Source organism: Oryzias latipes, chromosome 1, assembly GCF_053564925.1.
Source record: "Oryzias latipes strain Hd-rR chromosome 1, Olatipes_Hd-rR_3.1".
Classification (NCBI taxonomy): Eukaryota; Metazoa; Chordata; class Actinopteri; order Beloniformes; family Adrianichthyidae; genus Oryzias; species Oryzias latipes.
Window position 1 is genome coordinate 8,441,192 of NC_136237.1, and position 17,407 is coordinate 8,458,598.

A 17,407-nucleotide genomic window follows, 5' to 3' on the forward strand; every position below is an offset into this window, starting at 1 on the left:
TAAAGTGCCTAGGACAGCACAAGGGTTACAAGTAAAATAAAGGTCAAAGGTTTTACATCTGCTTATGGAAGGGGCTTGTGCTCTTGTCTGAGGAGGCTAGGAAAGGGCAGAAGAAGGATTTACTGTCCGGAAGGCCACAAACTCGCGTCTATTCATCTTTATATACAGCAAGCCCCGCCCATTCCGCCTGCTCTAGTGAGGAGGGCGTAAGTGAGTGACGTATGCAGACGTAAAGCACGCAGGCTGTGGATCGGGGGTGTAGGAGTCCTTCAGTTTGACAGCGCTCCTTTCCTGCGTGAAATCTCCTTCGTCTGCCTGGAGTCGTCCGTCCGCGTGTCGGACGGACACGCGTGGTGAGCGGGTGAGGAGACCCCTCCCACCGCTGGAATTCTACGAGTTTTTCCGTGAGGGGGGGTGATGGGGGAGGCGTTTCTCAGGCACGTCCGCCGGTTCCCCTGGATCACCAACGTGTCTCTGTACGGCTGCCTGTTCGCCGGGGGGGACTTCGTCCACCAGTGGTTCTCTCGGGGGCAGGACGTGGACTGGAAGCAGACGCGCAACGTGGCCGTGGTCGCCTTCACCTTCCACGGGAACTTCAACTTCTTCTGGATGCGCTTTCTGGAGCGGAGGTTTCCGGGGACCTCCGCCGGGATGCTGCTGAGGAAGGTGCTGCTGGACCAGACGGCGGCGGCGCCGCTGGCCACCAGCGTCTTTTACACAGGTGCGTGCGCGCGCCCGTCAGGACAGGTGGAGCCCGCAGGTCCCTCCCACGCTCCAGCAGCAGCGGTCACCGAGTCAGCTGACTGTGATTGGGGGGGGGGGGGGGGGGGGGGTGACCTTGAACTACCTTTTCCTGGCTTTATTATTTCATACAGAGAACCAAGCTGGACTCAAAACCTCAGTGCCGGCCCACTGTACCACAGCCCAGCTGAAGCATCCCTTCCTGCGCGCTGGCACATTTGCTCTTGTTGAAGCCTAGAGTAGCCACAACACCCCCCCCCCCCCTCCTACCGGTCCCACCCTGTATAAAACACAGGGTTGAGTCAGGAAGGGCATCCGGCATAAAAATCTCTGCCAAACTGCAGTGTGTAAATCAGTGAAAGCTGGTTCGCTGTGGCGCCCCCTACACGATTCAGGTGGACAACATGGTCCTATTCAATCAAACGACCATCCAGTCTAATTGATTGTTATTTTTAGTTTCTACGGTAACAATCGCCACGGACCATCATTTAACCCAGAACCAGGAGACCCTCCAGAAGAACCACGGGGGCTGTTAAAAAGAACTGACCTGGCTCCAGTTGGGACAATCGCTTCACAACCGTTTCTAAGAGGTTTTTAAAAATCCTTTTTGCAGTTTATGCAACAATTTGTCTCGGATGTTAAGGGTTTGTCACAGCAGTGTTTACCCCTGCTTCCACCAGAGGAGGGGATTGACATTGAGACAGGATGTGCCCTGTATTTACCAGCACCATCCTTCAGTGAGTTTGTCCTCCTGGCTCTTATACTTCAGCGCCGTAAACCCAACAGCATTTAATTATCTGCTCATTTATGTAGCGAGTTTCTTTTTTTCTTTTTTTCCAGATGAATCTGTGTTACACCTCCTGTTGTTGAAGGTTCAATCTTGAGATCTGTTAATCGAAAGTGGGAGACAGTTGTTGTAAATGTGTAACAATACCATTGTGTTTCGTTTCAAAGCAGAAAAAGGTTCAGACATTTCTACATCAAAGCCTTAATTCTCTTTTCGTGGATGTTGATGCTTAAAGCACGAAATGCTTAAACCATTCAACCATTAATGTCAGTTAAAAAGGTCTGGTTTCTGTGTCAATCAGGCGTCAGCTTCTTGGAGGGGAAGGATGACATCATGGAGGACTGGAGAGAAAAGTTCCTGAACACCTATAAGGTGAGTCAGAGCTGAAGCGTCTTCCTGGATCTCCCAGCGCTGTCATGTGGTCTAACAGGAAAGTGGACTGTTAACCTTCACAAACCGATGCTCTCATCAGTTTCTATTGTAAAGTCACCTCTGAGTTTTAAATCTGTGACTGATCTGAATGAAACGATGATGCTTTCTTTCTCTTCAGACAGGGCTGACATTCTGGCCGTTCATGCAGGTAAATATTAACCTGTGCAGGTCTAAACCTCAAAGTCCACTCTTTTAGAGTCTTGCCTTCCTTTGGGTGACACCATTGTTCTGGCTTATCTTGGCCGTGGGAAAACTGACATCGGAAATTGTGTGTTTCAGCTTCTGAACTTTGCTCTGGTGCCTCTGTACATGCGGACCACCTTCACCGGCTGCTGCGCCTTCGTTTGGGCCACCTTCCTCTGCTTCTCCCGTCAGACCGGTGACGGAACAGCCGCTGCCGCCCTGGCATGGATCTTCCAGCCCGAAGGAGACAAGGCGCAACTCGACAAAGGCAAAGCCGAGGCAGCTGCCGCGTCCGAACCCAAACCGTAGCACAGCCAATGTTTTCCCTGAGCGTTGAAACTGGACATAGGTGGCTGGGCAAGGGGTTTGGACCGGTCCTGACTGGCCAAGAAGTTTATCCGATGTAATCTGCGACAGAAGTCTGATTGTAAAGATGCATCTTCTTCCTGCTGCTGAACAAACATATTGGAGCCAAACTGTTTATGAAAAAAGATCAAAGACAGGTGCTAAATCATGATTTATCATGATTTTTCCTGACCAGATTGTCATTTGTGATCAGCTGAAGATTCCTGGAAATCCTGGAATGATCTATAGAGACATCTGCAGCTGGTTGTGAGGACTGATGTTTCTCATGGGCTTAAGAAGCCCATGACGGGAAGCTAATCTCTGGCGTTTAACTTCAGAAAGTTTGCGTAGATGTGAGCGCTTCGATGGCCCTTTGGCTCCATCCATTGACTGCATAAGAGAGAACTGGACTGAGCAGCTGTGACGTCACCCTTAGAAAATGCCTTACTTCTGGCTCCAGCGAAACAAATTCAATTCAGTCGCCATTATTCCACAATACGGACGTCGCCATGTTGGAGCCAGTCGACAGTGATTGGTCTGAGTAGTCTGACTCACCATTTATATGGCAGCTACTGTCGCCAATCAGGAGTGAGCTTGTTTGGTGTTCACACCCTTTCCACTAAATCTGTCACTCATACGTTGGAGGTGGGGGCCACCAGGCACCACATGCTTCTACTGGGGCATCTGATTGGTCAGTTTGTAACTTGAATAAGTTGCAATAAAGAAAAGAAAAAAGCACCACGAAAAATTTTTTTTGGGTTTAGATAAAGGCATCAGAATGATCGAGTAACAGCTGCTTGTTTCTCAATAGAAGTCTGTGGGATTTCTGCTTCTTGGAGTTAGAAGGTACTTCCTGTTTGGATCACAAGGTGTGGCGTCACTCAGTCCACTTCTCATATACAGTCAAAGGCGGTTTGAGAGCGGCTGCAGCGGTTGAGCACTTTGCACCGTTGGTCCTCAGTTTGTCTGCTCATCGGGTTTCTGGTACAGGTAGCTCTTGAGGACAGGAGGAGTTCACGCTGCTTTATAATATTTAAAATGCCTCAGAAGGCTTGTATATTTATGGATCAGATGACAGTGTGTTGGTGTTCTTAAAACAGTATAAACTATAAATCTTTTCATACCTAAACTGGATTTGAAGTGTCCGTGATGTGAGGCTGAGAGTTTGTCAATGAAAGCTGGTGACTTACACTGGAACTGAAGGATCTGTGAAAACATTCATGGATCATTTTGTCTCATCAGTGACTAAACTCTTTGTGCTTTTAACACTAAGCATGTCTAATAAACGTTTGGATCTCACAAAGAGAGTGTGACGCTGCTTTTGGCGTTTCCTGGTACTTTTTTCACTATTGCAGATGGAATCTAGAATAAAATAAAGTTCTCTGTTGAAATGCCTGTTTTTTTATTTTTTTTTTATTGAGAAACTACTGAAGTCAACACAAATGCACACGTCTTACGCTTTTGATCTGTGAAAAACCATCAGGTAGAGTGAATTCAGGTTGGAGCTGTCAAACCGGAAGAGCAGAGTTCACCTGTCGCAGGAACAAGCAGGTGGCTGGATCCAAATGCAGCTCAGCTAAAAGTCCACAAAGCTAAATCAGAGTCAGGCAGGCAGCGATCAATAGCAGGCATGAGATCATTAGAGGAGGGACAGAGCGGTCAAAATCCAAGCGAGGGTTGGGGCAGGCAAACAGAGTCAGGGTCAGAAGACCAGGTCCAAATATAACGCTCGGTAAAGAAGCTAAAGTGGCACAAGGAATACTTTGCACTGCACAGTGAAGTGCTTAACCCTTGTGCTATCCTAGGCACTTTAACGTTGGGAGTTGGGTCATCTAGACCCACTAGACAGTGCTCTGAATCTTTTTTCTCCAATGATTTGTGACCTTCACTGGTGTCCATGGATTACATGAAATCTTTCCACCTTTTTCCACCTTTATCATGGTAGGGAGAACATGTCAATGTAAGGGTGGGATCATCTAAGATAGCACAAGGGTTAAGTGTGCTGTGGTTCATGAATGTATAGCATCAGGTGTGCCGCATCCAGGAAGTGTGCACTGGGGATGCTGGGAGCTGTAGTGTGGTTAGAATTCTGGGGACTGCTCACGCCGGTGACCAGAGGGGGAGACAGAGTTCAGACTTCTGACATCACCAAGTGCAAGAGGGCAGACACTTCAGGACGGAGAGATGAGCACAAAACAATAGACGGAAAAGATCACCAAGAGGCCTAACCAAACTTTTTCTCCACTTTCCATGTCGTTGTCGTAAATAAGAACATGTTCTTAATAGCTTATCTGGTATACAAAGGTTAAATACAAAAATCGGACGCAGAACTTTTGATGTTTAACTTTCAGAAACACTGAGAGGATTCCAGACATGAATCACACAGAAGATCCACACTGGGGTCATGCATAGGTTTTAAAATTACAGCAGTCCAACACAACACCATAAAAAGCAGAAAATAATGATAATAGTCAAAAGGAAAGCCATTCCTTATATTTATTTGAGAGAAGCTTGTTGATGATGATCATGAGAAGATTGAAAAAAGTGAAGGACAGAAACACGCAGGAACATCAAAGAGCAAATGTGAGGTTTGAAAAGTGAAAGTCGAGGTGAGGATGTGAGAAAAACAGAAACTCTGTCCCTTAGGTTCAATTCATGTCATCATTTGTGGTTGAGATTATATTTCATAGTTGATATTGGATCATTTTAAAGAGTCCCATTTGATCTGACTGACCTAAAATCGATCCTGGACATCTTTGGCCCAAAATGTAACTAGTGTGACTCAGAGATAAATACCTGGGTCCTGAACATTGCGGGTACTGAATCCATTTTATAATGGCACAGGTCAATTTTATTCACAACTTGTCTCAGACTGATCGATCTGGTTGGATTGAAGGAATATAAATAGTTACACCCCTACTGTCCCTTTTTAGTAAATATTCAACCAAACATTCTAATAAAACCTTTACAAAAACCATTGTATGACTCACTCCAGGCAACAAAGAAATAGAGAAAAGAACTTTTTTTCATTTATTTTTTTTTCTTGGTAGTTTTGTTAAAGGGTTATAACAACCAAAAGAGAGAGCTTCTTTCTTTTGACAATTAAAGTTATATTTTTAGATTTTTATCATGGAGACTGCAGGACTGTTATGCACAGAATAGCTGCCCTTTTTAGGTGCTGCAAAGACAGACATGCAGGGCAGGAAGAGAGGATGGATGCAAAGCACTGATGTGAAGAATAGAAAACAAGGAAACGACAGTAAATGTGTGAGGGCAGGAAATCAATAAAAACATCAACTGACCGTCATTTACATCTATCGGCAGCAGAAAACAACATGCAATTTCCCGCTTGTCCCATAAAGATGCATCAGACATAGTTATGACTTTATTCAAAATATTCTGAAGGCAGCTGTAGTCATGAAAAGTTTGGATGGGGCAGAAAATGTTGGTTCAGGAGAGATAAAATGTGAACTCCTCTCTCTAACAACAGGTCTTCAGAGGACTAAAACCCTCCTGGATGCTCGAGATGTCCTCAAACAGTTCTGCACCGAAAAGAGATTATGTAACGCTACGAATTTTGAAATCACTGCTCAGAAATTCAGCTTAAAGTTCTGCCTGTGATGTAAAAGAGATAACCGTCTTCCCTGACCCAGAGCTTGTTAAAAAGCAACAGAGACAAACAAAAAAAGGGATTTCGTGGACTCCATGTCCTGAGGATAAAGAGGAGACGCACTTACCTGCTTGTTCTCCGCTGCAGGTAAGAAAAAAATGTCTGTAAGATCAGGGGGGGGCTGGTTCCGTTCTGATAACTAAAGAGATATTAGTGTTAGTTATGGGGACATGCATCACCGAATGAACTTTTCTAAGATATGTTGCTGCCAGTAAACTCAAAATGAGCAAAGGTGATGAACTGAACCATTTGATGATATGATCGAAACCATTTGTTTTTATTTACATTTTTCCTGAAGTTGAGCCTTTTTTTTAGCAACTATTTGTAAAAATCATACTCCTGAAGGGAGTTTTACAGCATCATATTTTTTCCCCCTGAGTATATGATGAGAATCCAGTGGAGTGCATAGACCCACCATCTGTTTGTTGTCTTTATTCTGGAGATGAGCAATAAAATCCTTTCATTCTCATGTCTCTGATTCTGCACACCAGTCTCTAATAAATTCATTTGAAACATTTTTGAATGCCCGAAAATGCCAGAATATGCACCTTTTTTTAATGTACGCCTGATTTCACGAGTTTTAAAATATAAATCAGACAACTTCAAATGGTGCTCCAAATGTATTTTTGTTTTTCCTCTTTACCTTTTTACACTCGGTCTAGTAATACTTTTAATAATGTATATATTTTTAAATATCTGCCTCAGTAATAAAAGTTTGTAGTAGCTCATCGAGCTGAGGTGGAGTTTTTGGATACTCTCCTGTCCCGTTTTTTCTGTTGTCTCTAGACTATTACATTTCTATTAATAGAACAGTTTCGTTTGTGATTCTGTCACAAATATGTGCAAAAATGTATTTCTAATGCAAGGGGAAACGATTACAAAAACGCATCAACAGGATAATTAACAGTAAAACCAGGACATCCGTCCTCTGTATTGCGTTTACTGCGTGGCTTTTCCTTTACTTTCATCTCTGGACGTCTCCTGGTCCTCCCATGGATGTGCGCTTTGCGCATGCTCCGTGCATCTTCTCCATCCTTCAGGTCTGGAAGCTCGTGCAAAGATGCTCAGCGGATCCCCTCGCTCCTCTCAGGGTGAAAGCGCGTAATCCGGAGGGGCGGACGCAGGAAACGGTTCGGGTTCGTGCAGGTTCGACTCCCCGGTGTGCGCTCGCGCAACATGGAGCTGAAGAAATCTATCTCGGACACGGAGAGCGCGCTCAGGAGCTACGGTGCCGTGTCGGAAACCGCGTGGACAACAGACAAAGGTGAGCTTAAGGCAGCACGGGGCCCCTTCTGATCCGGCCGGGACCGGCCGGTCAGGTCAGCCCGGTGCAGTTCAGACGGAACCGAGTCAGCTGTCGGCACTGAAATGGTTAAAGTGTGACTCAGAAATGCCTCAGTGCCGCTGCCTGCTGCTGAGAGGCCCATCAACCCCCCCAATCTCACTGTGCTCCCTGGATCAATGTAAAAAAATCTGAACAGACTTTCTATTTGAGATATTAATATTTCGATTGTTTTGGTAAAAAAAACAATGTGAGATTTGCATAAATACTTAAATTAGCAACAAAAAAAAGCAGAAATGCTGCTGAACTCTTTTTCTGGCTAAACTTCGAGGTCTGAAAGTCAGATTTACAATCCACCAAAAATTCAACTTTCTGTTGATGTCCTCAGTTGTGGTTTCCATGAGCAACGTTCAGGCTGAGGTTTGGTAAAAGGAAACCGGTTCCTGGACCACAAAGTGTTTTAACGTAGAGAATGCCTAAATTAAATCTTCCGTTCTGATCCATTTCTGGACTGCAGTTGTTCCTTCAAAGTTCAGCAGTCGGATGCAGGATCAGTGTTTTTCTTTCTTAACTAGTACTTTTGCCCCCCCGGAGGGGGTCAAAGATGTAAACACCCCCGATGCCCCATCCTCGTGAGAAGGGAAACATTTCGGATCCAGGTTTTAGTCTTCTCATTGCTGCAAAAAACGTACGCTCATGAAAGAGAAAGCTTGTCCACTGCAGCCTGACGTTCACACATGCTGAAGCACAGCCTTCAGATTCCTCTGGGTGTGTGTTTGTGGTCGACTGCACGACTGCAGGAGGGGGTCTTCGCAGATGCTGACATTTCCCTGCTGTTCAGCTCCAGCAGATACAGTCCAGACTCTCCAGCCTGCAGGATCCTGACTGAACCGATTGTATTAGAGCAGGCTGGTCATCACAGGGATACCGACAGACCTCACCGCCATCTGGAACCACTTCAAACACACTTTGAAAAGAGACCTCTCAGCTCTTCATCCCCTCGGATGTTTTTGGATAATTGAACACTCAGCCGAGGATTTATTGCCACACACTGAGTCTATGAGAACATGGTAGAAAAAGCAGTTTCATTACACATATTTTGTCTTTGCATGGATTGTCAACACACTCGCTCACTATTTCAACACAGTTAGCCCTCCAAAAATTTGACTCTAGCTGTGCGGACTTCTGTCCGTGATGGGCATCCATAGACGGAGCCTTTGCAGGATGGGGAGCCCTTCCAGCTGCTGCTGTAAAATGTTTCTGTTTCAGGCCCTGGATCAGATCTGCAATAAGTTACAAAGGTTTGTGGAATTTTGCTCTAGAGCTCAGATCTATTTTTGATGTGCGTGTAAACGATGACAGGCCTTTGAAAAAGTCCCTGATCTTCCGTATGTTTGAGTTATCCTATTACGACAGAGAAGTCCGGCTCACAAGAATGAAGCTCATCATTCAGAAGATTAAAAAAAAAAAAAAAAGAGGCCTGACGAATGCAGGCATCAAATCCTGCTGGAAACTATAACTTTCTTACAAAAAAATTCCTTTGGAGTTTTTGATTAATTTCTTCCTCAAATTTTAATATATGAAGTCATATTTTTAATTATAATATGTGGTTTTCAAAAGAAGTTTAAATTAAAGCAATCTGTATACTGAGCCTGCATTTGTATCCCGTTCAATTCGTTTTATTTATGTAGAAACTGTCTCGGCCTCTCTTCCACGAGCTGGGAGCTTATTCCATAAAACAACACTTGGTGGCTAAAGGCTCTACCTCCAACTGTACTTTTAGAAATTCGGGAACCACAAGCCCTGCTGCATTTTGTGAGCTCTGTTTGGGTGGTGGGGCACTATGAGGTCTTTAATATAGGACGGGGCCATACCATGTAAGGCCTTAGAGGCTAGCAGGAGGATTTCGAACTTAATTCTAGATTCAACTAGAAACCATAGAGAAGAAACCGAACTTTAAGAGAACTCCTGACAAACCATGCCACAGACCGCTCTGGACTGCCACTTTTAGGAGCTCCTCTGCAGCTGCTGCTCCACGCTGGAGCTTCCTCAGTGGTCGCAGCATTGATCAGAGCGTTAAGCGGTTGGCTGATGTTGTGGTCAGTGGCTGCGGTGTTTCAGCAGATAAACTGACAGTGTTTTCTCCGGGGCCTCCACCCTTGACACGCTGGTGAGGTTACATCTCTTGGCTGGGCAGGGAACACCTCAGGGTCACCCCTGGGGAGCTGGAGGAAGTGGCCAGGGAAAGGGAAAGTCGGGTCATCTTAGCTTAGACTGCTGCCCGGTCCTGAATGAGCAGAAGTAGATGGATGGATGTTTTCTCCTCATCGCCAACATCAACAATGACCTCCATCTTCTGGAACCTCGAATGTATGCTCCTGGATTTAAGGGTTAGCTCTCCAACACGGTGACTTCTACTCAGATCTTCAAACGTCACATCTACCGTTCTCCTTCATGTTTCACTGACTCCTGTCACTAGATGGTCTCAGGATGTAAAAGTCAGAATGGGTGGTCTAAAGCACAGATGTACCTGCTCTGTTTTTCCTGATGTCCCTGCCCCGTCTGCCTTTCAGGTCACTCAGACGTGTCCATGGCAGAAAGCACCATGTCTCCAGAGGAGATCGAGGTGGAGATGGTCCGCATCCAGCGCCTGCGGGAGGTCCTGGTGCGCAGAGAGTCCGAGCTCCGCTTCATGTGAGTGACACGGCGTCGTTGAACCATAACAGTACGATAGCGGAGAGGGCGTCCATCTGTGCTGTGGTTTGTCATGTTGCCATGGTGACACTGTTTTGACGCACAGCACAGACACCCATCGCTCCCTCCTTTTGGGCTCCCTTCCTTTAGGCACGGAGCCGCTCAGATACACAAGAGCAAACGTTGAACATTCCCAGGCCGGGTGAATGAGTCACCATGATAAGCCGCCTGGCTTCTTACCAGCCCCCGCCTTAGGGATTACAGAGCGGCGGTCTGTCTTTCTGCCATGTCTACGCTGGACACACTTTCTGTGTTTCCACAAAGCAGCAAATAAATCCCCTTCCATTAAATGGATGCACATTCTAACCTTTTACACTAAATCCCAGGCAGCCTGTTGATAGGCTCACTCTGTCCCAGGGTCGCTGGAGCCCCTTTCGGGGGATAGAGGATGGGTACATCCAAAGGCAGACACCTAGCGGGGCCCAACTTAGGCATGACAGTTGATTCTGGATTGTGTATTAAGAGTACACAAAGGTTCAGAAAAAAACAGAACAAGGAGAAAGGTTTGTGAAGTAAGAAGGGAGGGAGGTGTAAACCAGTGGAGCAGGGAGCAGGAGGAGGAGGCTGAGGATGAGTCACTGGTGTGATCCATCACATGCAGAATTAAGTGTGCAGTCGCTGCCACCGCTCCACCGTCACATGGTGATGATGTGTGGGTGGGGTTCTCGAGGTCGAGACATTAAAGTCGCCTTAGCGAGAAGATGGACTTTGTATTTTTCTCCTAAATCAATGAAGACTTAATGTGCAAAAGAGGGACAAGAGTCTTCCCTCAACAATTTCTTTGAAATGATTACTTTTTTATCTATTGAAAATTTCAGATAGCTGAGAGAAGGAGGCTACATGGCAATACTGATGGCTGTACTGCACAGTTTCCCCTGAAAACGTCTTCACCTCATGAGTTGTGTCCATCAGCCATGTTTGCTTTTGTCTCATGACTCCCTGCAGGCCGGTCAGGTGTCATTTCCATCAGATATCCCGAAAGGCGTGAGCTAAAAATATCCGGCTCTTATCGCTCTGTCCCTCTTTCTTCCAGGATGGATGACATTCAGCTCTGCAAAGACATCATGAGTATGAAGAAGGAGCTGAGACAGATCGTCGCAGTACCAGGTACAGCCACTGTGCGCTCAGCCACATCTCAAGGCCACGTCCCACAGCGTAGAACGTGAACCGTGCATGATTATTGTGCTGTTTATATGCAATTCATTAGTGATGCATGCATCAATTACATAATTGTAACGTGATATGTGGGGCGCATACCTAATATAAAAGTTATTCGTCTGTGGTACATCTGTGAAAAGTCTGAAAAGCCACAAATATGTGCATGCATTGCAAAAATCATGCACACTTGCATACATAATAATTGCACACAATCAACATAGCTGAGTAATTCTTAACCAACCAAAAATTTTCGAAGAACTCAACACCAATTTCACCTAAAGACCCATCGGCCGAAACCCTTGATGGACATGACGGACGCAAGAAACACTTATGAGTGACGAATATCAGGCATGAATCACAAAATACCGAAACTTCATACGTGGAAAACACATAAAATGTATGTAGTTAACACTTTCGCTATAAAAAGTACGACATCACTTTTGCCAGGTAATTTTTACCCCATATAATATACGCAACAAAAAGTACTTGTCTTTAAAAAAATAGATGAAAACATGACAATTAGAGTGATTTTCTTTTATTTTCACCTGTGGTATGTATAACAAAGAAAAAAGTGGGAAGTTCCTAAAAACATGCTCAAAAATTACTGAAAAATTAGGAATTTGCGAGAAATCCTAAAATATACAAAAAAATGATACTAGAAACTTGATCTTTGGTCCACCCATTCATGGGACATGTGAGACTTCCCTGGTGAAGGCACAGACTCCTCGACACGCGACATGTTGAAATTCATGTAAATAGTTTTGGTCGGGTGAAAATCACCCGGCAATAGGGCTCTAGGGTTAAGGGAGGGGCTCTGATGCTTTGTAGACTATCGTAAAGGTTCCCCCTGAAGCCATTGAAGTCACTCCCAAGGATCCTTCTGTCGGAAAACGCATCATCAGCAAACTAAACACGTATTTAGGAACAAAAGCACTTTTCAAACTTCTCAATTCAATTTTATTTGTATAGCCCAAAATCACAACAACAGTCGTCTTGATGGGCTTCGAAGTAAAACATGAACTCAAAGGGATCACGAATACAAAGAGTTCACTAGGAAAATACTGAAATGAACTAACAAACTGACTAAACTATACTGGTATCCTTGCCCTTAGAGGTAAGGAAAAACTCCTAAAGACACTGAAATGAAGGTATTTTTGTTTTCGCAAAAGAAATGTTTTAAAATAAGGAATCAAAGAGAAAGGACATTTGTTTTAGTGTGCTGGCAGTTTTTAGCCCAATTACATAGATTTTATGGGTTCGTTTGAGGGTTCTTTCATGGGTGCACCATCATTTAAAAGACAAGAAACAGTCTGTAACATCTGCAGCTCCAGGAAATTACTGTTTGTTCCCGGCCGGATGCTTTCCCGTTCGCATTTGTCCTCCAGAACAGACCCCTGCTTGTGTGCAGATGTTAGAGCAGCAGCACAATGCTGATGCGGATCACCCCTGAGGCGGTGTGCAGCCCCGTCAGTGGCAGGAGCCACCCCCTCCTGGGGCATTGGTGCCTCACGTCAGCGCGCGCAGGAAAGGCCGGTGTCGTGTTCAAGGACAAGCCGACACGTCAGTGACATCCAAAACACCGATTTTACAACCCCACAGTGTGGAGAAAATAACTCAACCTTCTGACAGCCTGGCAGAAGGCGCGGCCGATTCTAAATGTGGGATTCTTTGAATAAAGCTCTGTAGGAGAGAGATCCACAGCTGCTCAGAGGAACCTGTACCGTCTGGGCGGCAGCGTCCTGTACAAACACACACGGCCGTCCCTGAAACGAACGTCGTCCAGGAGCAGATGTTGCTCTGAGATGACAGTGCAGAGGTAGAGCGGTTGACCTGTGAACAGAGGATCGAAGGTTCAGTTCCTGTTCTGCAGCGATCATTTAGTAATGATGTTGACACAAACGTGTCCAACGTCTTCCGAGGGCCTGAAGCCCACCAGTGGAAAATAACAGTCAATAACATAAAGACATTTTCTCTGAATCGAGTGTTTTTATGCTGGGGATGAAGAGATCTGCCTAGATGTGGAGCTCCTGACCATCTAAGATTAAGATTTACTTTATCTACATTTCAGATTTTTTTTCGTGTGTATGCTTTTTTTGCATCAGTTCTTATCGTGGAAGTACATTTTGCCTCTGTTATTCTAAATCCTTTTAGTTGTACATCATCAATGGTTGGAGAAAAAAAACCCCAACAATTTTATTCTGGTGGTGGAAGATCCACACAGAGGGGGATATGAGTGTTGGACGCTTTGAAAGCTGCTCCATAGCTGGGGGTGGGAAGGTGTTCCTATGACATGCAACTTCTTCCATGCAGGACAAAGTGTCCAGCTCCAGACCCCCCCACACACACACACACACTGAGCATGCCACCCTTTGCTTGTCATTTTCAGCACAGCCTGGCTCTGCAGCTGCTGCAAATGCGCATCCTACTGAGTATATTTTTAGAAAAGGCTGAAGGTGAAGTGAAGCAAATGCATTTTTTTGCTTCCCAACAACAGAAATCAGGGATTTCATGAAAATAGAAACTCATGAGTTGTGAATAATTCAGCGAAGGAGGCTGAAGGTTCAGGTCTGAGTCAGCTGACCTTACAAAGAAGATTAGTCAGCATCAGGAAGCTCAGAGTTCTGCATCTGATGCCTCACTTGGTGCGGAGAAAACATTTGATGTCTGTGCAGATTTTCTAACATTATTTCTTCTTTTCTTCCAGAGAAAGAGAAAACCAAAAAGCAGCGTCAGCGAGAAGAGGAGTTGATCCTGAAGATCCACAAGCTGGTGCAGAAGAGGGATTTTCTGGTGGATGATGCAGAGGTGGAGAGACTGAGGTACGGGTCTGGCATCCGGAAGGCTGACGGTTATCATCTGTACGAGGAAGCGCGCTTTCAGGAAACCATGGAAATGCAGGGCTAAGTTGGCATTAATTTAATGATTTTAATTGCCAAGACTGCTGTTGTGTTTGTGATGCTGAGGTTCAAAAATGTCTGAACAGATATGGAGAAAGACCACACACACACACAACACAGATAAACTCTGCAAAGTCGGAGTGAACAGAGCACAGACTATCAACGTATTCCAAGGAAAATATATTTTTCAGGAGTGCTGGTCCCGTCTGTATCCAGGCCTGAACTCATCCGACAGATGAAGCTGAAGCTCTTTACTGATCCTTTCATGTATAAATTCTCACAGCATGAAGGCCATCAAATCCTCAACTTTGGCTTCCAGATGTCTTCTACTGCAGAACAGAATATATATTAAAAAAAAGAAGTAAGAAATCCTCATGTTGCACAATAAAAATGGGATGAATTTTGAGTGTTTCAGTCCTGAAGCAGGAAAAGTATAGCAGGAAAATGCTGCCGTTTCCTTTTCATTTATCATCAGTCATTTCAGTCAAACAGCCTGCCGTGTTTTCAGAAATGTGAGGCTCCTTCTCAGAGGGCCCAGAGTCCAACTGGTGAAGCTCTGAGCTGCGTTCTTTAGCCTCACGCAGTGCTGGAGCTCTTTTCAGAAGCAGAGGACTCACGGTCTAGTGGGGATGTCAGCTGTTCATCACAGAGGTTCAGCGAGGCTCTAAGCTTCCTGGGAAATCTGCAAACTTCTCCCAGGTTCAGATCATGGTTACCTGTTCAGCTTCTGCATCTTCACGATGCTCCACTTGGCTTCAAAGCTCTGGAAGCAATGCCTGTGTTATGCATGAGTCACACCCATCCCCAAGCGTCGTCAGTAAACACTACAGATCAGGAGGATGACAGTTGACACCTTCCTGATGATTCCATGAGTTTGGTTCTGTTGCAGGGAGCAGGAGGAGGACAAAGAGATGGCCGAGTTCCTCCGGCTGAAGCTCAGGCCTCTGGAGGAGAAGCTCAAAGTCGCACAGAGTAAGTGATGCCTTCCTGGCCAGAGCGAGTGGGAGGATTTACGGGCTTCTCCTCGTAAAACGCTCTCGTCTTTTCTCAACACCAGATCCTCCGAAGGTCAAGAGACAAATCCCAGAGCCTCCTCCCAATAAACCTTCCATCACCAAGTCAGTGGCCATCATTAAGGACTGCTGCGGCGCCACCCAGTGCGCTGTGATGTAACCGCTGCTCCGCGTCCCGACCCTCACATAACACGACCCTGTCAATCAAAACTGCAGCCGGAAGAGTTTGTCCCTGAATCTCCTTAGAAGATCAGCGCAGACGGAGTCAGTAACCCACAAAGATGAAGCAGCATCACTCCAGAGTGCACCTTTTCTAAATTGCATCAATAAGACGTGTGGAGATAAAATGCTGGTTGAGGAAAATCTTAATGAGTTTCTTTTGCTGCAATTTAACAAAAAGGAACACAGATGTGAGACAAAAAAAGGCACCTCCAAGAAGGTGGTTCAATGCAAACTATGGCAAGAATGTGGATCATTCCAGTCCAAGCGTGTCCAGGCAAACTCAGGAGGCTATAAAAGATAAAGAATAAAGCAACAGACACGAGCAGCAAAGAGTCTGGATCTTCAGCCAATCATCTGTGGTTGAGGAAATCAGAAAAGAAAAAAAAAGGCTTATTTTTGGTCCCATTTTACCCCAATAAAATAATAAATAAAAAATAGGTAGTTTCTTCAAGTTCAGGTTGGCATAAAATTAGACTGAAGATTTCCTTTATATTTTTCCTTGAATTTTTTCCCTCCAGGCCTCAGAGGTCGGCTTTGTCTGGACAAAAATAAGAAAATGATCCAATAGAGAAAAAAAAAAGCTGCTAAATATTCATTCTTTAGGAGTTTTACTGCGTATTCATCAATGGGGTTTAAAAACATTAAAGGAGAGCTAAAGACTGAAGTTTAGTGTGACTCGATGTTGATACAAATGTTCTACTTTCTTTAAACTCCTTAAAAGTTTAACTCATTGCAGATGTTTCTGTAGAACAAGAGGGCCAAAAGGCCACAAGGTGAAGTCCGAGAGAAACGGCGACAAAAAAACATTTGTTCTCACATTTAGGTCACGGAGGAAATAATTATTTTAACTCATTTTATAAGACGGTCTCCCATCAAGCAACTTATGCAAATGTTTAGTTTACGTACCACAGAATTAAACCTGTCAGATCAAACTAAACATTGAGTTTTAATTCATTGTTACAGAAAGTGAACCAGAATACATGTGACCCATCAGGAAAATGAGGAGGATGTGCTCTGCTCAAATGTTTGCATGCTTTTATTTTGAAAAACTGTTCTGCCTCTACAGTATTGCAGTCACATCTCTTCTGGTGGAAGTTGGCTGTGGCTGTTCTTTGGATACAAAACTGTTACTGGTTCATCTGCAGGGGGAAAGAGAAATTCCAGAAACCCACAGGCTTTAAAAAATAAATAAATAAACGACAATATTTTTAACAGCCCACAAAGCCGAGCAAAGTCTACCTTTACTTTAAATCAGGCTGGTTTTTGACCATCAGTTCAAATTAAACCACCAACTCTGAATGTGAGGAAAGATTTTACGAGATCAAACATGTTTGGAGTAACCTTGAAATGTGTAAACGTCTTGACCGCTGCTGCAGATGCTGCTGAGAAGAAACCCAAATCATTCAGATGAAAAAAATGTCCTCAATGTCAAACTGCTGCAATCCTGGATAGCCCCCCCCCCCCCCCCCCCCCCCCCGGTTTCATTCATCAGCCTCTTTCCCCTTTTCCAGTCCACAGGAACAAGCCAACATTTCATTGCCTGTAAATACCAACGCTGCAGCCGTCCGTCATCCTGAGGATCCTCCCCCTTCAACTCGCTGCAGATGAAGAGTGGAGGTCTGATGTCATCAGTATATAAGCATACGAATATTCTCTGAATTTAGCCTGTTTTTATGACTAAACGCAGCTCCCACAGCCTGCATGGACGCCGCGTGTTTGCGTGTCACGGCCCAACAGGCCGTCTCGCCGTCCCGTTCCCTTCACGTTCTGTAGTCGTGGTACATTTTTAGAGATCTTGATGATGAGTGTTGAACAAGTATGCATAAGCCGACACTACTGTACATGAAGTGTACGTTTAAATAAAGGAGCATTTTTCTGGACTCCACGTGTGTTCTGCATTTTTCAGAGAAAGGCGGAGGAAGC

At 44.9% G+C, this 17,407-nt stretch overlaps 1 protein-coding gene across 2 annotated transcripts; it reads left to right on the top strand.

Annotated features, from left to right (window-relative positions):
• Positions 1-237: 237 nt before the first annotated feature.
• Positions 238-17,364, top strand: bmerb1 (bMERB domain containing 1). 2 transcript variants are annotated; one of them, XM_078930293.1, is made up of 7 exons: positions 238-721; positions 4,325-4,336; positions 10,023-10,134; positions 11,228-11,301; positions 14,057-14,171; positions 15,139-15,221; positions 15,307-15,905. In XM_078930293.1, the coding sequence occupies exons 1-7, from the start codon at positions 418-420 to the stop codon at positions 15,420-15,422; spliced, it is 816 nt and encodes a 271-aa protein (XP_078786419.1). In that variant the 5' UTR covers positions 238-417; the 3' UTR covers positions 15,423-15,905. The 2 variants fall into 2 exon arrangements, with proteins under 2 accessions (XP_078786419.1, XP_004066252.1); XM_004066204.5 differs by lacking the exons at positions 238-721; positions 4,325-4,336 and adding an exon at positions 7,141-7,422 and having other exon boundaries at positions 10,014-10,134; positions 15,307-17,364.
• The last annotated feature ends 43 nt before the right edge of the window (positions 17,365-17,407 follow it).